We start from the raw sequence: 20,405 nt of genomic DNA, 5'->3' as shown, positions 1-20,405 counted from the left end.
TTTCGTGCATCATGTTATTTTCAGTGGAAATAATCTTTTTTTCAGCGTCTTTGATATATAGGCCATATGCAGTGCCAATATACTGTCTCAGGATTTGGTTCTTTTCGGTCTTTTTTTTTTTTTCTTTGGTAGGACATTTTGGCTGATGATTATTATTCTCACTTGACAGCTATTTTTCTTCAGAACTTTGACAATATCACACAGTTTTCTTCTGGCCTGCAATTAAAAAAAAAACAACTCACTGTTTAGTGTGTAAGTCTATGCTTATAAATGACCCATCACCGTTGTTTTTTTTTTTTTTTGAGACGGAGTTTCGCTCTTGTTACCCAGGCTGGTGTGCAATGGTGCGATCTTGGCTCACCACAACCTCCGCCTCCTGGGTTCAGGCAATTCTCCTGCTTCAGCCTCCTGAGCAGCTGGGATTACAGGCACGTGCCACCATGCCCAGCTAATTTTTTGTATTTTTAGTAGAGACGGGGTTTCAACCATGTTGACCAGGATGGTCTTGATCTCTTGACCTCGTGATCCACCTGCCTCGGCCTCCCAAAGTGCTGGGATTACAGGCGTGACACATCACCATTATCTTGCAGCTCTAGAGATTCTCTCTTGTCTGTGACATTTTAAATTGTTCTTATATATGTGTTTTTTATAAATACCTTGTGTGTGTATTTTAGTTTGTTGAGCTTCTTCATTTTTATTTTATTTATTTATTTTTATTGGAGACAGAGTCTCACTCTGTCCCTAGGCTGGCGTGCAGTGCTGTGATCTCAACTGACTGCAACCTCCGCCTCCCAGGTTCAAGCCATTCTCCTGCCTCAGCCTCCCGGGTAGCTGGGACTTCAGGCACATGCCACCACACCCAGCTAATTTGTGTCTTTTGAGTAAAGACGGGGTTTCACAATGTTGTCCAGGATGGTCTCGATTTCTTGACCTTGTGATTCACCCTCCTCGGCCTCCCAAAGTGCTGGGATTACAGGTGTGAGCCATGCTCAGCCAAACTTTTTATTTTTATGCCACTTTTTTCTTTTGGAATTGGTTAGTTATCTCTTTTTGTGTTTTTTACCTCCACAATTACTGTTTTTAAAATACTTTAATATTTTTGCTAATTTTGTTTTTCTGATATTCAATAATTGTGCTTTTATTCATTATTCAATTTATTTTAAATTTCTAAAATTAATCTACATATTTTTATTTTATGATTGCTTTATGAAAATTTTATAACTTTTTTTGATGGGGCCATGTCGCCCTGATATTTTGCATACATTGTAATCTATGAGACTTAGACATTAAAAAAAGAAAAAAGCTACCTGTCACCTGGGTCTAGTATGTGGAGTAATTTGTCATTTTAATTTCTTTTAGTTATGTGTTCTCATTTTGCTGAAAACCTTTGGCCAGAGCAAGACATGAAAGATTTTTTCCAAAAAGTCATACTGAGGAGATATGAGAAATGTGGACATGAGAATTTACAACTAAGAAAAGGCTGTAAAAGTATGGATGAATGTAAGGTGTGCAGAGGAGATTTTAATGGACTTAACCGATGTCTGATAACTATCAAGAGCAAATTATATCAATGTGATAAATATGTGAAAGCCTTTTATAAATTTTCAAATTCAGTTAGACATAAGATAAGACACACTAAAAAGAAAATATTAAAATGTGAAGAATGTGGCAAATCGTTTTGCATGCTTTCACAACTAACTCTACATAAGAGAAATCATATTAGAGAGAATTCCCACAAATGTGAAGAATGTGGAAAAGCGTTTAACCGGTCGTCATACCTTACTCGACATAAGAGAATTCACAGTGGAGAGAAACCCTGCAAATGTGAAGAGTGTGGCAAGGCCTTTAACCGGTCCTCATACCTTACTCGACATAAGAGAATTCACAGTGGAGAGAAACCCTGCAAATGTAAAGAATGTGGCAAAACCTTTAACCAGTCTTCATACCTTTCTCGACATAAAATAATTCATAGTGGAGAGAAACCTTACAAATGTGAACAATGTGGCAAAGCCTTTAACCGATCTTCACACCTTACTAGACATAAGATAATTCATACTGGAGAGAAACCCTACAAATGCGAACAGTGTGGCAAAGCCTTTAACCGATCCTCATACCTTACCCAACATAAGAGAATTCATACTGGAGAGAGACCCTACAAATGTAAAGAATGTGGCAAAGCCTTTAATGACTTCTCAGCCCTTACTCGACATAAGACCATTCATACTGGAGAGAAACCCTACAAATGTAAAGAATGTGGCAAAGCCTTTAATTACTTCTCAACTCTTGCTCGACATAAGATAATTCATACTGGAGAGAAACCTTACAAATGTGAACAGTGTGGCAAAGCCTTTAACTGGTCTTCACACCTTACTCGACATAAGATAATTCATACTGGAGAGAAACCTTACAAATGTGAACAGTGTGGCAAAGCCTTTAACTGGTCTTCACACCTTACTCAACACAAGAGAATTCATACTAGAGAGAAACCCTATAAATGTAAAGAATGTGGCAAAGCCTTTAAGCAGTCCTCAACTTTAACTCAACATAAGATTATTCATACTGGAGAGAAACCCTACAAATGTGAAGAATGTGGCAAAGCCTTTAACGACTTCTCAACACTCACTCAACATAAGATAATTCATACTGGAAAGAAACCATACAAGTGTAAAAATGTGGCAAAGGATAAGATAATTTATACTAGAAAGAAACCCTACAAATGTGAAGAATGTGGCAAACCTTTTAATTGTTTCTCAAACTTGACTGTACATAAGAGAATTCATGCTAGAGAGAACCCCAACAAATGAGAAGAATGTGGCAATGCTAGTAACTATTCCACAAACCTTACTAAACGTAACCCATGATGGAGAAAAACCATATGAATGTTAAAGAATGTGTCAAAGCTTTTAAGGGTTCCTCAGTCTTTACTAAACATAAGGGAATTCATAATAGAGAATCCCTACAAATCTGAAGAATGTGGGCTGGCTTTTAACAAATCATCAACATTTACTAAGCACAAAGTAATTGATACTGGATAGAAACCCTTCAAATGGGATGACTGTGGCATAGCCTTTACCTAGTTCTCAACTGTTACTAAACATGAGAATTCATGTAGAAGATAAAGCCTACAAATATTAAGAAAGTGAGAAAGCCTTTAAAAGTTCTCAAACCTTATTACACATAATTTATACTGGACAGAAATCCTAGCGTGTGAAGAATGTCACAAAGCCCTTAACAACTTCTCAATTCTTAACAAATATAAGATGATTTATACTGGAGTGAAACGCTACAATCCTGAATGATGTCACAGTGCTTTTAACAACACCACAAAGTTTTCTAAACTTAAAAAATATATATACTAGTGCAAAACCATAAAGACATAAAGAATGTGAAAAAGCTTTTAAATGGTTTTCACAGTTGATTGCAGGTAAAATAATTTATACTGGAGATAACTCCCAAGAGTGAAGAATATGGCAAAACTCCTAACCAGTGTTCACAACTTATTGCACAGGAAAGCATTTATACTTGAGAAATGGTGTACAAATACAAAGAATGTGGCAAAGTCATTAATATCTGCTTATCATATTATGCAACATCAGAGTTTATTTTTTTTTTTTGAGATGGAGTTTCGCTCTTGTTACTCAGGCTGGAGTGCAATGGCGTGATCTCGGCTCACCGCAACCTCCGCCTCCCGGGTTCAGGCAATTCTCCTGCCTCAGCCTCCTGAGTAGCTGGGATTACAGGCACACGCCCATCTAATTTTTGTATTTTTAGTAGAGATGGGGTTTCACTATGTTGACCAGGATGGTCTCCATCTCTTGACCTCGTGATCCACCCGTCTCGGCCTCCCAAAGTGCTGGGATTACAGGCTTGAGCCACCGCGCCCGGCCACTTTTTTTTTTTTTTTTTTTTTTGAGACAGAATCTCGCTTTATTGCCAGGATAAATGGAATGCAGAGGCACGATCCCAGCTCACTGCAACTTCCATTTTCAGTTTCAAGCAATTCTTCTTCCTCAGCCACCCAAGTAGCTGGGACTACAGGCACGCACTATCACACCCAGCTAATTTTTTGTACTTTTAGTAGTAGAGACGGGGTTTCACCATGTTGGCCAGGATGGTCTCGATCTGTTGACCTTGTGATCTGCCCGCCTCGGCCTCCCAAAGTGCTGGAATTACAGGCATGAGTCACCACGCCCAGCCCAGAAACTATTTATTCTTATTAAGGGGAAAGCAATAGCAATAATAATAATAAAAAGATCTCTTCAATCCATGAGTAGCCTTTCAGGTGGTGACATCAGTCCTCACAAAAAGAACATAAGAGCAGTGTCCTGAATGAAGCCAAAATCCACTATACGACTCCTTTCTTTATTCTGATCATGTTACTTTTTTTTTTTCTTTTTTTTTTTTTTTTCCACACAGGGTCTCACTCTGTTGCCCAGGCTGAGTGCACTGGTGTGATCTCGGCCCACTGTAACCTACACCTCTTGAGATCAAGAGATTCTCCAGTCTCAGTCTTCTGAGTAGCTGAGATTGCAGGTGCCCACCGCTACACCTGGCTAAGTTTTGTATTTTTAGTGGCAATGGAGTGTCACCATATTGGCCAGGCTGGTCTTGAACTCCTGACCTCAAGTGATATGCAATTCTGATCGCATTACTCTTAATTCAGTGATTTGTTTTTTGGCTCTACAATAAAAATTCTTGGATGTTTGGATCCATGAGTGCTTCACCTCATGGCCAAATGAAATGGAAGCAATCTGTTAACCTATCAGTTTGAGCCTCCAGACCTCCTATTTGTTCTTCACCCAAGTATCAGTAAACTGAAGCAACTTCCATTTGGACACCAAAAAAGGAGATTGCTTCTGTGAGGGGAGAAACAAGCCCTGGATTACTCATTCTTTTTTTGTTTTGTTTTGTTTTGTTTTGTTTTGTTTTGAGACGGATTTTCGCACTTGTTACCCAGGCTGGAGTGCAATGGCGCGATCTCGGCTCATTGCAACCTCCGCCTCCTGGGTTCAGGCAATTCTCCTGTCTCAGCCTCCTGAGTAGCTGGGATTACAGGCACGCGCCACCATGCCCAGCTAATTTTTTGTATTTTTAGTAGAGACGGGGTTTCACCGTGTTTAGCGGGATGGTCTCGATCTCTTGACCTCGTGATCCACCCGCCTCAGCCTCCCAAAGTGCTGGGATTACAGGCTTGAGCCACGGTGCCCGGCCTGCTCATTCTTTCTCTAAGATGGGAGGAAGGTTAGATTCTGTTGTCAGCCTGACCCCCTGTCTACACAGGACATCCCCAAATGTCTCAAAGACTCCTAGGTGTTACTGAGAGGATCCGCAGTGGCCCTGGGCTGATGCTCCAATAGTTATTCAAACAGTGGAGACTCAGGCTGACTCAGTGGGTCCAGAATAAAAGAGAGAACAGCCTTGCCTTACGGGACAGAGCTACTCTGCTCCCTTCTCAAACGTCTGGGAATAGCCCCACTGCCACCGGCAGCCTCAGCCTTGACTGTTGCCCGTGAGTGAACCTGGGGCTCCAAAGGATTAGCAGGGGCTATAGTGGCCTGGGCCCAACTTAGCTAAGGTGGCATAGGGTGAGAGGCTCTGTGCTGTATTCCTTCTGAGGGTCCCTTTGCAGTCTCAGTATGTGGTATGTGTACCAGCCCCAGCTGGAGCAGCCATAACTGCTGCCAGTTTAGGCACATGTCCTGGGTGCTGGAGACCTGGGCTGCCTTCAAGCCACTCCCCTGAGATTCTGGGGCAGTCAGAAGATGTGGGCTCTGGGTGGGAGCAGCCCACCTTGACAGCACTGTCACTGCCTTCGGCCACCTGAGGCAACCCTCAGGACTCCCCAACCGTGTATAGTGCACCTTCGTTTATCAGTACAGCCCCCACTCCTGACACCCAACCCTTGCATTCTGCATTAGAGAGTTCTCTGAAAACTGTAAGTGGCAGTCTTGCCAATGGATGATCTGGAATGTGACAAGGAGCACTTGCTTTGAGAGAAGTTTCAGGGTAATTGTGTAAGACAGCAATCCTGTCACAGCCTCCTCTCAGGGACAGGCCTCAGCTCTAGGGCAGCCCATCTTCTGTCGCAGGCATCTGCTGTGTCCCTGGGGCTGAGCGAGGCAGAGGATGCATGGGTGACCCCGTCTGTCACTGGTGAGAAGCAAGGCTGCCTTCCACATGCTCCTCAGGATGCCAAGAGGCCTAGAAACTCAGAAACCCCCTTTGAGGAGCTGTGCTCACATGAGTGCCAGAAAGGGCAAAGCTCCTGTCCCCAGGCCTAGGCATGCAGCTGGCTCCACCATCCCCACTTTCTCCTCCACCCCTACACATGTAGGCTAGCCTTGTCCTGGGACCGAGACCCTGCCCTGGGCTGGGGCTTTTCCAGCAGCCACCAAAGCCTAGCAGACTTTCTGCATTTGAGAAACATGAGAAAGGACCCAGCGGCCCTCTGCATCCATCCTGGCCTTCCCAGTCCAGCCCTGTCCCCAGGCACTGCACAGCCTGTTTGGGGGCCAGACCACCCCATTGCCCATCCTTGTCATTAATGAGTCCCTGGCCTCTACCAAGCATGTGTGGCCATTGTGTACCTGCCCTAGTGACTGAGTTGCTTTGTAAGGAGCAGAGCATGTGTTTTTTGCCTCAGAAACTATAGTTTCTTGTGTAACAGACCAATAAACAGCATTTGTCAACCAAAAAAAAGGAAGGAAAAAAGAGAGGGAAGGAGGGAGGGAGGGAGGGGAAAAGAAAAAAGAAAAGAGAAAAGAACAGCCTTTAATTTTCAATCCAGATCTGATATTACCTATACCTGCTCAACTAACCGCTGGGTACAAGGACAAGAATGCCTTTGTCCAGTAATGCAATTCACACATGGGAGATGTACTTGTCTTCATGGCTCTGGACAGTTGTGGCCCTGCCCTCCGTCTGCTCCTGTGTTTCTTTGCACTTAAGAGATTCTGCCACCAGATTCAGCTTATACCAGGGAACCCTCACACAACCACAACAGCTCATTGGACAAGATCCAAAGTCTGGTCCTTTCTTGTGAATCCCAGGTGGATGTCAGCCCTTATGTGTGGATTCTAGGTACCATTAATCTGGCTCTGTATTCTGGCCATCACCTGTGTGCTGGGCCTAGTGATAAGTCAGCCCCTGTTCTGTGATCAGGGCTCAGGCAGGAGAGAAGGGTATTATCACCTAGGTGCTTGGCCCAGATATGTTACAGTGTCTCCTAGGGAAAAGCCCATGTAAAAGTGGAGAGTAACACAAAATAGATGATGGGTCGACCACACCCAGTCGGCCCATTGTCTATTTTGTGTTACTGCCCCAGAATCTCAGGGGAGTGGCTTCTCAAGTTCAATAATTTGATACACCTGTAATTCCAACACTTTGGGAGGCTGAGGCAGGCCGATCACTGGAGGTCAGCAGTTCAAGACCAGCCTGACCAACATGGTGAAAACCTGTCAATACTAAAAATACAAATGACCATATTGATCAGGTTGGTCTTGAACTCCTGAACTTTTGATCCGTTGGCCTCTGCCTCCCAAAGTGCTGGGATTACAGAGGCGAGCCACTGCGCCCAGCCAGTCCAGTAATTTTATTTTATTTTATTTTTTTAGATGGCGTTTTGCTCTTGTTGCCCAGGCTCCAGTGCAATGGTGCAATCTCAGCTCACTGCAACCTCGGCCTCCGGGGTTCAAGTGATTTTCCTGTCTCAGCCTTTGGAGTAGCTGGGATTACCACGCCCGGCTAATTTTTTTTTTTTTTTTTTTTTTTTTTTTTTAGTTTTTGTAGATACAGGGGTTTCATCATATTGGTCAGGCAGGTCTCGAACTCCTGATCTCAGGTCACCCATCTCAGCCTCCCAAACCGCTGGGATTACAGGCGTGAGCCACCGCGTCTGGCCCAATCCAGTAATTTAAAAAAAAAAGAGGCCGGGCGCCGTGGCTCACGCCTGTAATCCCAGCACTTTGGGAGGCCGAGGCGGGTGGATCACAAGGTCGAGAGATCGAGACCAACCTGGTCAACATGGTGAAACCCCGTCTCTACTAAAAATACAAAAAAATTAGCTGGGCATGGTGGCGCGTGCCTATAATCCCAGCTACTCAGGAGGCTGAGGCAGGAGAATTGCCTGAACCCAGGAGGCGGAGGTTGCGGTGAGCCGAGATCGTGCCATTGCACTCCAGCCTGGGTAACAAGAGCGAAACTCCGTCTCAAAAAAGAAAAAAAAAAAAAAAGAGAGGTCAGACTGAGATGCAGCACAGTCAGGGCAAAATTACCCTGAGAATAGCCACTTCACAAAGATCGGGTGAAGCTTTTCTAAGATGGGCAAATTTGGGCAACATAATATGTCCAAATGTTCTGTTTCTTACCCTTAGGTAACTACTAAAATGCATTATGCAAGCAGACCCAGGGAAAGAGCAAGTGTATTTCAAGGGAAAATACGCTAAGACTAAGGGAAAGAGCAAGTGTATTTCAAGCCTCAGCTCACTTGTTAATTAGCTGTAATTCAGGTATGTGATCCCGCCTACTTGAGCCTGTTTCCTCCTCTAAAAAATGCACTAATGCTGGGGAGGGTAGGGGTGGGAGGTGGTCCTGAGGCTTTATCCAATCAGTGGCGCTGGCGTGGGAACCGTTCAATCAGAAGCGCCGTCGGGGAGGAGGGCGTGGCTTCCGGCGTGTGGCGGGGCCTTTGTCTCACCCGCGAGAAGTTGGGATCAATTTCTGCTGTTCAGCTCTTCCATCTCGGTATCCCCCCCGCTCCCCTCCGCCCCGTCCCGTGACTTTGTCACAGCTTCTGTTGCCTGTGATCTGCAGGTCCTGGGAGACGCAGAGCTAAGATGCCAGGACATTCTGGAAGCTGGGAAATGGTGAGTATGCGGCCTTGGGCCTCCCGAGAGCCGGGAGCGAGCTGTGAAACAAGCGGGAACAGGTCTCCCCACCGTCCTTTCCTGGGTCACCAACCTGAGTCCCCGGTGGCGCAGCTCGGCCCCAGGCCTGTCTGTCCGCAAGATGGCGGCTGGGCCCTCAGCTGAGACCCCTGCGCTCCACCCCCGCGCCCTACTTCCCTGCGTGGCGCCCTGTCTGGAGTTCCCTGGGCAGCTCTGCACCGGCATCCCAGAGTATTGCCCAGATTGTTCAGAGGCAAGTCAGCGGGGCGGAATCCTGACTCGGTGTGTACGCGGGACGGGCTGCGGCCCGGGGATCTTCAATTTCTGTTGTTAAAATTTTGTTTGTTTTTTTGAGACGGAGTCTCGCTCTGTAGCCCAGGCTGGAGTGTATTGGCCCGATCTCGGATCTGTGCAACCTCCGCCTCCCGGGTTCAAGCAATTCTCCTGCCTCAGCCTCCCGAGTAGTTGGGACTACAGGCGCATCCCGCCACGCCTTGCTAATTTTTTTTTTTTTTTTTTTTTTTTTTTTTTTTGTATTTTGGTAGATTCGGGGTTTCACCATGTTGGTCAGGCTGGTCTCAAACTCCTGACCTTGTGATCGACCTGCCTCGGCCTCCCAAAGTGCTGGGATTACAGGTGTGAGCCACCACACCTGGCCTTTATTTATTTTATTTTTTTAAAGACGGAGTCTCACTTTGTCACCCAGGCTGGAGTGCAGTGGCATGATCTTGGCTCACTGCAGCCTTCTCCTGGGTTCAAGTGATTCTCCTGCTTCCACCTCCCAAATACCTGGGATCACATGTGCATGCCACTATGTCCGGGTAATTTTTTATATTTTTAGTAGAGATAGGATTTCACCATGTTGACCAGGCTGGTCTTGAACTGCTGACTTCAAGTGATCCACCCACCTCGGCCTCCCAAAGTGCTGGGATTACAGGTATGAGCCACCATGCTCAGCCAAGAATTACCACTTTTTTGAATACTATATAAATCTCTTGTGGTACAGAGAGTGTCACTATAGGGTTCAGCACACAGGTGAGATTGTGTTTCTTCTTTGCTCACCTGCTAACCGTTATGATTGTCACCCTCACATAGTGATGGAGCCCACTGGTAAGGTCCTGAATCGCATGTACAGACACAGTCCACAGTTGAAATTGTGGGGTCATATGTGAACATTCAGCAAGAGTTTGAATAATGACTCATTTCTAAATCTAGTTCATAGGCAGGGGAGAATTTTTCTATCTGAACCAATGAAAATTCTGCCTTCATGTCCTCTGGAGGACATGTTGACTCTCACACCAGAGCTGAGGGCAGAGCGAACACAGTTCATAAGAGGGATGGACATTGGTGAGATTGTCAGTAGCGTACTTAGACTCAACATAAAGAATGTGGTGACTCTCATACCTAGAACGGGAACCTGTGTGGGATTATTAATTCATCACTGGACCTTCCTGCAGGTGTGGTGGTGACATACTCCTTTGTCCAGCACCTGAGTGATTACAGTTTCCTGCCTGGTCCCATCCCAAAGGTAAGATTGTAGTATATCACTGGTCCCAGCGCCCAGTCCTCTTTTTATGGGACCCCACAAATTTTGAGTATTATAAAATATTACTGGATTCTGTACCCATGTTACGTGACTCTCCCACTTGTACCCTACATGTTGTGCCATATTGTGGCACAATATGTTGCATTAGAAATGGTTACATGTAAGACTGGGGACAATGGCTCATTCCTGTGATGCCACCACTTTTGGGAGGCTAAGGCAGGTGTATCACCTTAGGTCAGGAGTTCAAGACCGGCCTGATCAATACGGTAAAAACCCATCTCTACTAACAATAAAAAAATTAGCCGGGAGTGGGAACTAGAGTGTGCCTGTGGTTTCAGTGACTCAGGAGGCTGAGACAGGAGAATTGCTTGAACCCAGGACATGGAGGTTACGGTGAGCTGAGATTCGCCACTGCACTCCAGCCTGGGTGACAGAATGAGACTCTTGTCTCAAAAAAAAAAAAGTTACGTATTGCTGGGTCCAACACCCAGGGTATGTAACACTTTTTCTTTCTGGACCCTGCCTACATGAAGCTTTGTTTGTCATATAACTCAGTGATGCCCATCACCATGGTGATGTTACTTTCTTGTTGTTGTTGTTGTTGTTGAGGTGGAGTCTTGCTCTGTTGCCCAGGCTGGAGTGCAATAGTGTGATCTTGGCTCACTGCAACCTCTGCCTCCCAGGTTCAAGTGATTCTCCTGCCTCAGCGTCCTGAGTAGCTGGGACTACAGGCATGTGCCACCACGCTTGGCTAATTTTTGTATTTTTAGTAGAGATGGGGTTTCACCCTGTTGACCATGCTGGTCTCAAACTCCTGACCCCAGGTGATCCACCAGCCTTGGCCTCCCAAAATGCTGGGATTACAGGTGTGACCCACTGTGCCCAGCCAGTGATGTTACTTTCTTCTGCCTGGTCTCTGCTCACAGAGACCTAGCATCAAGGTGATGTGACTCTCTTTTCTTATTCTCTACATATTTGTGTATTGTGACATAGTGCTTGGCTCAATATCTAAAGGATGGGAGTCTCCTACCTGGGCCCTTCCTACAGGGAGCATTGTGACATATGTCTGCCTTCCTCACCTAGGAGATGAAACTTTCTTCTGCCTGCACCCTGCCTACAGTGAAATTGAGGCATATTGCTGTGACCAGCAACCAAATGATGTGTTTTTTCTGCCTGGGTCTTTATTACTGGAATGGTGGTTGACATGCTGCTGTGCCCAGCATCGTGGTGGTGTGACTGTCTTCTTCTGCATTGTCCCTGCTTACTGGAACATTGTAGCATATTGCTACACCCAGCACCTAGCTGATGGGATTCTTCCCTGGTTTTAGGTTTTGCCTGCAGCAGACATTGTGACACATTGCTGGGCCCTGCACTGACATTATGTGACTCTTCTGCCTGTGATATGCCCACTTGGGCCCTTGTGACATATTGCTGGGTCCAACAGCCGGGTGATACAACTTTTATGCCTGGACCCTGCTTATGGGTGACATTTTGAAATGTCTTTGCACCAGTCACACAGGTGATTTGACTTTCTGTCTTACTGGTCTCTGCTCTCAGGAAGTTTTGTGACGTTTTGCAGCACATAGCTGATTTTATATATATATATATATATATATATTTTGAGACTGAGTTTGCTCATGTTGCCAAGGCTGGAGTGCTGTGGCGTGATCTCAGCTCGACACAGACAACCTCCACCTCCCGGGTTTAAGCGATTCTCCTGCCTCAGCCTCCCTAGTAGCTGAGATTACAGGTATGCACCACCAAACCCAGCTAATTTTGTATTTTTAGTAGAGAATAGGGTTTCTCCATGTTGGTTAGGCTGGTCTTGAACTCCTGAACTCAGGTGATCTGCCTGCCTAGGCCTCCCAAAGTGCTGGGATTACAGGTGTGAGCCACTGTGCCTGGCCCTAATTTTCTTTTTTTTCTTAGTTTTTCCTTCAGGAAAGATTGTGAAATATTGCTAAATCCAGCACCAAATTGATACTACTTTTTTTTTGAGACAGAGTTTTGCTCTTGTTACTCAGGCTAGTGTGCGATGGCGCGATCTCGGCTCACTGCAACCTCCGCCTCCTGGGTTCTGGCAATTCTCCTGCCTCAGCCTCCTGAGTAGCTGGGATTACAGGCACGCATCACCATGCCCAGCTAATTTTTTTTTTGTATTTTTAGTGGAGACGGGGTTTCACCATGTTGACCAGGATGGTCTCGATCTCTTGACCTTGTGATCCACCCGCCTCGGCCTTCCAAAGTGCTGGGATTACAGGCTTGAGCCACCGCGCCTGGCCACTACTCTTATTTTTTTCTTGGCCCTGCTCAAATAAGACATTGTGACATATTGGTGGGTTTTACATCCAAGTGATGTGAGTTTCCTGCCTGGACTATGCTTACAGAAAATATTTTGATACATCTTTGAGCTCATCAGCTATTTTATGTGACTCTCCTTTTTTATCTGGGCTTTGTTCATAGATCAGATTGTAATATATCTTTTTTTTTTTTTTTGAGACGGAGTTTCACTTTTGTTACCCAGGCTGGAGTGCAATGGCACGCTTTCGGCTCACCGCAACCTCCTCCTCCTGGGTTCAAGCAATTCTCCTGCCTCAGCCTCCCGAGTAGCTGGGATTACAGGCACGTACCACCATGCCCAGCTATTTTTTTGTATTTTTAGTAGAGACAGGGTTTCACCATGTTGACCAGGATGGTCTCGATCTCTTGACCTCGTGATCCACCCGCCTCGGCCTCCCAAAGTGCTGGGATTACAGACTTGAGCCACCGCGCCCGGCCCAGATTGTAATATATCTTTGGGCCTGGGTCATTCTAACATTAAGGAGAGTGACTTATTGCTTGGCCCAGCACATAGGTGATGTGATTCTTATGCTTGGTCCCTGTACAAGTAGTCAGTGTGACATATCTCTCGGCCAATCACCTAAATAATAAATCTCTCTTTTTTTCTGAACCTGTCCACGGTAGGAAATGTGAGATATCTCTTGGCCCAGCACCGATGCGATGTGACTCTCCTCTCATGCCTACGCCCTGCCCACTGTAGTGATTGTGCCACCAGCTCCTACGTTATCTGACTCTTGTCTTCTTCCTGAGCCCTGCAAACAGGTAGCACCAGGAAATATCTCTGGGGCCTTTCACCTAGGTGATGTGACTTTTCTGCCTGGATTCTCCTCTCAGGGGTTATTGTGACATGTTGCTAGATGCAGCATTTAGTTTATATGTTATCTTCTCTACTGCTTGGACTCTGACCAAAAAAAAAAAAATGATTTAGATGTATCGCTAGGCCCAGCCCCTACACACTGGAATTCTTGTCTTGTCTTGTCTGGGCCTTGCATACATTTTGTATTGTGACATATAGCTGGGTCTGTCACCAAGGTGATGGGAGTCTCTGACATAATCCCTGGCCAGGAGAGTATTATGACATATTTTATTAATTCATCACCTAGGTGATGTGACTTTTTTCAGCCTGCACCCTGCCAAAGGAGGAGGATTGTGATGTATCACTGGACCCAGCACCTAGATGATGTAATTCTCATCTTTTGCTTGGACCTTGCATATTTTGGATATTGTTACATATCACTGGGTCTGACATTCAGGGATAGGAGGCTCCTGCCTGGGCTCTGCCCACAGGAAACCTTGTGACATATTTAGACATCTATCAATTATAAGATGTGACTTTCCTCATCTATGTGCACCATGTCCCAAAAAAAGATTGTAACATATCACTGGGATCAGCAACCAGATAATATGTCTCACCTCTCAGGGTGTTGCTCACAGAGAGCATTGTAACATATCGCTGGGCCCAGCACCCAGATGATGTAACTTGCTGCCTGTGCCCATCTTATAGGGAGAGATTTTAAGGCATCTCTGGCCAAGCATCTAGGTGATGTGACTCTCCTGCCTGGTCCTTGCCCTCAAAAAATATTGTGACATATCTTTGGACCAGCCCCAGGTGATGTGACTCTCCCGCTCACTCCCTACCCATGGGTGTAATTGTAACATATATTTTGCCCCAACTTACAATCACTATGATGATTCTCATACCTTGAACCAGGCAGTAAAAGAGATACACATTGCCTTGCTAGGCTTGGGAAAACAAACATGATTCTGAGTTTTCTTTTTTTGCAAAGGTCATAGAGAATTACCACTCTCTCAAATGTAAAAAGCTCTCAGGTGTCACAGAGAGTATCATCACAAGCCAAAAACACAGATGAGATTGTGTTTTTTTTTTGTTTGTTGAGACTGAGTCTTACTCCCCTCCAGCATAGGCTGGAGTGCAGTGGTGCGATCTCAGTTCATTGCAACCTCCACCTCCTGGGTTCAAGTGATTCTCCTTCCTCAGCCTCCCAAGTAGCTGGGATTACAGGCGTGTATCACTATGCCCAGCTAATTTTTGTATTTTTTTTTCTTTCTTTTTTTTTGAGATGGAGTTTCGCTCTTGTTACCCAGGCTGGAGTGCAATGGCGCGATCTCGGCTCACCGCAACCTCCGCCTCCTGGGTTCAGGCAATTCTCCTGCCTCAACCACCTGAGTAGCTGGGACTACAGGCACGCGCCACCATGCTCAGCTAATTTTTGTATTTTTAGTAGAGACAGGGTTTCACCGTGTTGACCAGGATGGTTTCGATCTCTTGACCTTGTGATCCACCCGCCTCGGCCTCCCAAAGTGCTGGGATTACAGGCTTGAGCCACCGCGCCTGGCCTCTTTCTTTTTTTTGTAATTTTTGTATTTTTATTAGAGACAGAGTTTCACCATGTTGGTCAGGCTGGTCTGAAACTCTTGGCCTCAGGTGATCTACCTGCCTTGACCTTCCAGAATGTTAGGATTACAGGCCTGAGCCACTACACCCGGCTGAGATTGTGTTTCTTTCTTTCTTTTTGAGATGGAGTATTGCTCTTATTGCCCAGGCCGGGGTGCAGTGGTGCAATTTTGGCTCACTGCCTCTCCTTCCCGGGTTCAAGTGATTCTCCTGCCTTAGCCTCTCGAGTAACTGGGATTACAGGCACCAGCCACCATGCCCAGCAAATTTTCTGTATTTTTAGTAGAGACGGGGTTTCACGGTGTTGGGTCAGGCTGGTCTCGAACTCCTGACCTCAGGTGATCTGCCTGCCTCGGCCTCCCAAAGTGCTGGGATTACAGGCATGAGCCACCGCTCCCGGCCCGAGATTGTGTTTCTTAAATGAACACCTTGCCAATCATTATAATTGTAACCTTAGCATGGACAAAGCTCATTGATGAGATCTTAAATCTCACATGCAGATGCAGTCCACAGTTGGAATTGTGACTGTGATATGCAAACATCCAGCCAGAGTAGGAATGATGGCTCATTTCTAAACATAGCCCATAGACAGGTGAGGACTCTCCTATATGGATCATTCAATTGGAGAGATGCTGACTCTTAAATCTGGGCCTGGGGCCACAGGTATGATCATGTGTTCATGCGACCATGAAGATCTGAGAGTGGATTCGAATCTAATGCATATTGTATAAAGCCCTTGGGTAACACGCTGAGTGCCCTTACGTGGCCCAGCACATAGGTGACATTATGACACTCATGCACAACCAGCCAACAGTAAATATTGTCATCCCTTAACATAAACACAACCCACTTCTGAAGTTCTGGATGTCACACCTGGAGGCAGTGGAAAGTTGCAAAATTGACTCTTTGTTTTTTTGTTTTGAGATGGAGTGCAGTGGCATGATCTCAGCTCACTGCAACATCCACCTCCTGGGTTTCAGCTGTTCTGCCTCTGCCTCCCACGTAGCTGGGACTACAGGCACATGCCACCCTGCCCGGCTAATTTGGTATTTTTAGTATAGACAGGGTTTCACCATGTTGGCCAGGCTGGTCTCTAACTCCTGACATCAGGTGATCCGCCTGCCTCAGCCTTCCAAAGTGCTGGGATTACAGGTGTGAGCCACCATGGCTGACTGTAAAATTGACTCTTCTTTGTGAATCTGGTTCACAGATGGATTGGTGCCTCTCAGATCAAGGTTCAGCACACCTGTGAGACTGTGATTTTACTGAGGAGACACAGTCTGCAGAAGAGATTGAGGCTGTTAATCATGGATTCATCCACATTGAGATTGTGATTTCTGTACTTAAACCCAACATCCAAATGGTATTGACTCTCATACCTTGAATGAAGACATGTGAAGAATTGTTTATCTCATTTCTGGGTCTTTCTGCAGGTATGATTGTGACACAGGCCACTGCTCAGAACATGAGTGATTTGACTCCTGCCTGGGCCCAGCATACAGATAGGATTGCGACATATCGCTGGACCCAGCATGTAGATGATGTGACCCTATACTCTTGCCTTGGTGCTGCCATAGAGGGCATTGTGACATATCAGTATTCCCTGCACCCAGGTAATGTGTTTCTCTTTTCTGTGCCACATGGGATATTGTAACATATTGCTGGGTCTAACAAGAAGGTGATAGGAATCTCCTACTTAGACCCTGGCTACAGGAGACATTTTGCTGTATTTCTGGACCCATCATCTTTTTTTTTTTGAGATGGAGTCTTGCTCTTTCACCTAGGCTGAAGTGCAGTGGTGCAATCTTGGCTCACTGCAGCCTCTGCCTCCCAAGTTCAAGCAGTTCTCCTGCCTTAGCTTCCCGAGTAGCTGGGACTATAGGCATGCATTGCCATGCCTGGCTAAGTTTTTGTATTTTTAGTAGAGATAGGGTTTCACCATGTTGGCCAGTTTGGTCTCAAACTCCTGACTTCAGGTGATCCGCTGGCTTCAGCCTCCAAAAGTGCTGGGATTACAGGCGTAAGCCACCACACCTGGCTCTATTATTTTTTTTTTTTTTAGATGGATTTTTGCTCTTTTTGCCCAGGCTGGAGTGTAGTGGCGTGATCTTGGCTTACCGCAACCTTTGCCTCCGGGTTCAAGTGATTCTCCTGCCTCAGCCTCCCAGGTAGCTGGGATTACAGACATGTGCCACCACGCCCAGCTAATTTTTGTATTTTTAGTAGAGACAGGTTTTCACCATGTTGGTCAGGCTGGTCTCGAACTCCTGACCTCAGGTGATCCACCTGCCTTGGCTTCCCAAAGTGTTAGGATTACAGGCATGAGTCACTGCGCCTGGCCAATCCATCATCTATTTTATGTTACTCTCCACTTTTACATGGGCTTTTCCCTAGGAGACATTGTAACATATGTGGACCAAGCACGTAGGTGATGTTACGCTTCTCTTCTGCCTGGCGCCTGACCACAGAAGAGGGGGTGACTTATCACGAGGCCCAGCATACAGGTGATGTGATTTTTCTGCCTGGTCCCTGTCCAGAGAGGACATTGTACACATTTGCCTGCACTGATAAACTGGACGATGTGACTCTCCTTTTGTCTCTGAGACTTTTCCACAGTTGGGATTGTGACATATCACCTGTCTCAGGACCTACATAATGTGATTTTTGTTCCATGCCTCAGTCCTGCCCACTGGGTGATTGTGACATGTAAGTAGGCCCAATTCCTCGGTTATGTGACTCTTCTCTTCTTCATTTAGGGCATTTTGACATATTTCTGGAGCCTTCTCTTACATGATGTGACTTTACTCCATGGGCTCCTTCTTTTCAGAGAGTATTGTGCCATAATTTTTGACCTAGTAACAAGGTGATGTTACCCTTGTCTTCTGCTTGGTTTTTGCCCAAGGAGGGATTGTGATTTATCACTAGGCCCAGCACCTTGGTGATGTGACTCTCCTCTCCTACTCTAGGTTTCAGGTAGAAAAGGAGAGTCACATCACTTAGAGGAGAAACAGAAAGATATGTCATAATTCTATTAGTAGGACCCATGCAGGAAAGTCACATCACCTAGTTGTTGGACCCAGCCATTTTTTTTTTTTTTTTTTTTTGAGACGGAGTTTCACTCTTGTTACCCAGGCTAGAGTGCAATGGCAAAATCTCTGCTTACTGCAACCTCTGCCTCCTGGGTTCAAGTGATTCTCCTGCCTCAGCCTCCTAGGTAGCTGGGATTACAGGCATGCACTACCATGACTGGCTAATTTTTTGTGTCTTTAGTAGAGACAGTGTTTTACCATGTTGACCATGGTGAAACATGGAGTTCGAGCGGTCTTGAACTCCTGACCTCGTGATCCACCCGCCTCGGCCTCCTAAAGTGCTTGGATTATAGGCGTGAGCCACCGTGCCCAGCCATAACTCTTCTTTTCTACCTGAACCCTGTAAAAGGGGAGGATTGTGACATATCACTGGACTTATATCTAGGTGATATCACCACTCTTCTCTTTAACCTGGGCCTCTTGTATTGTGGGTATTTTGACATATCGCTGGGTCAAACCAAATGGGTGAAAAGGTCTTGCTTGGGCCTTGTCTATAGGAAGCCTTGTGACGTATCTGTGCATCCAATACTTTGGAGGTATGACTCTCTTCTTCCATCTGCACCATGCCCACAGGAAGATTGTGATGCACCTCTGGGTTCAGCAGCCAGGTGCTATGTCTCTTGTGCCCAGGCCTTGCCTGCAGAGAGAATTGTGACATAGCTGGTCCCAGTATCCAAGTAATGTGATTGTCGTCTGTGCCTTGCTTTCGAGAGGGAATTATAACATAACACTGGACAGTTAACCAGGTGATATGACTCTCCTGCCTGGTCCCTGTCCTGAAAAATTGTGATATATTTCTTTTTTTTTTTTTTTTTTTTGAGACAGAGTCTCACTCTGTTACCCAGGCTGGAGTGCAATGGCACGATCTCAGCTCACTGCAACCTCCACCTCCCAGGTTCAAGCGGTTCTCCTGCCTCAGCCTCTCAAGTAGCTGGGATTACAGGTGCGTGCCACTGCACCCAGCTAATTTTTGTATTTTTAGTAGAGACGGAGTTTCAACATTTTGGCCAGGCTGGTCTCGAACTCCTGACCTTGTGATCCACCTGCCTCGGCCTCCCAAAGTGCTGGGATTACAGGCGTGAGCCATCGTACCCGGCAAATTGTGATATATTTCTGACCCAGCATACAGGTGATGTTACTCTCCTATTTACTTTCTACTCACAGGTTAGATTCTGTCATATACTTTCGTCCAGCTCACTGTTGTGATGATGATCCTCATACCACAAACCAGTCAATAGCAGAGATACTGGTGCTTGTAGCTAGACTTAGAGAAATGGGTAAAGTCCTGAGTCTTCTCTAGGTAGGAACATCATAAAGGATTACCATTCCTTTACATTTTGTATGTAGTCTTTGGACAGTACAGAGAGTGTTATGATAGGACCAAGAACATGGGTGAGACTGTGTTTCTCATATCCAGAACCTACTAAATGTTAACATTGACACCCTTACACATAGAGTGCACTGGGAGATCCTGAATTTCACATGTGAATGGAGTCCACAGTAAAAATTGTGATTGTCATATGTAATCACGTGACAGCAGTTAAGATGGTGACTCATTTCGAAACCCAGTTTATAGGCAGGTGAGGGCTCTTTTCTCTAGACCCAGACAATTGGAAAGATGTTGACTCTAATACATGAGCTTAGATCCACAGGTTTGATTATGAGTTTGTATTAGAAAAAAAGCCTCAGCCGGAAAATCTTCACCAGGGACGGTGGCTCATGCCTGTAATCCCAGCACTTTGGGAGGCCGAGATGGGTCGGTCTCCTGAGGTCAGGAGTTTGAGACCAGCCTGGCCAACATGGCGAAACCGCGTCTCTACTAAAAATACAAAAATTAGGGGGGCTGGTGGTGTGTGCCTGTAGTCCCAGCTACTTGGGAGGCTGAGGCACGAGAATCACATGAACCCAGAGGTTGCAGTGAGCTGAGACTGCACCATTGCACTACAGCCTGAGCAACAAGAGGAACACTTTGTCTCCACAAAGACAAAAAAAAGTCTCAGAACAAATTGTGACTATCATGCCTATTGTATAAAGCACTCAGGTGGTATGTGCCTATTGTTTAAAGCACTCAGGGCCTAGCACACAGGTGACATTATGACACTCATATGCAAACCCATCCAACAGTAAAA

General features: G+C 45.8%; 1 protein-coding gene across 5 annotated transcripts in view; it reads left to right on the top strand.

Annotated features, from left to right (window-relative positions):
- The window catches only part of LOC101052716 (uncharacterized), a 91,325-nt gene that overhangs the window by 17,355 nt on the left and 53,565 nt on the right, over positions 1-20,405 (top strand). The window contains exons 1-2 of one of the 5 annotated variants that reach the window (XM_074385632.1): positions 8,848-8,864; positions 10,343-10,413. Coding sequence is in view for 2 of the 5 variants with exons in the window: in XM_074385633.1 (XP_074241734.1) it covers positions 1,360-2,804 (1,445 nt within the window). In the remaining 3 variants the exon portion in view is untranslated. Of the gene's footprint in view, positions 1-1,359; positions 2,899-8,847; positions 8,865-9,422; positions 10,414-13,395; positions 16,801-20,405 lie in introns of those variants that run through there. The other 4 variants (XM_074385628.1, XM_074385631.1, XM_074385634.1 and 1 more) reach the window with 4 other exon arrangements.

Source organism: Saimiri boliviensis, chromosome 14 (genome assembly GCF_048565385.1).
Source record: "Saimiri boliviensis isolate mSaiBol1 chromosome 14, mSaiBol1.pri, whole genome shotgun sequence".
NCBI classification, from domain to species: Eukaryota; Metazoa; Chordata; class Mammalia; order Primates; family Cebidae; genus Saimiri; species Saimiri boliviensis.
This window is presented reverse-complemented; position numbering and strand designations above follow the sequence as displayed.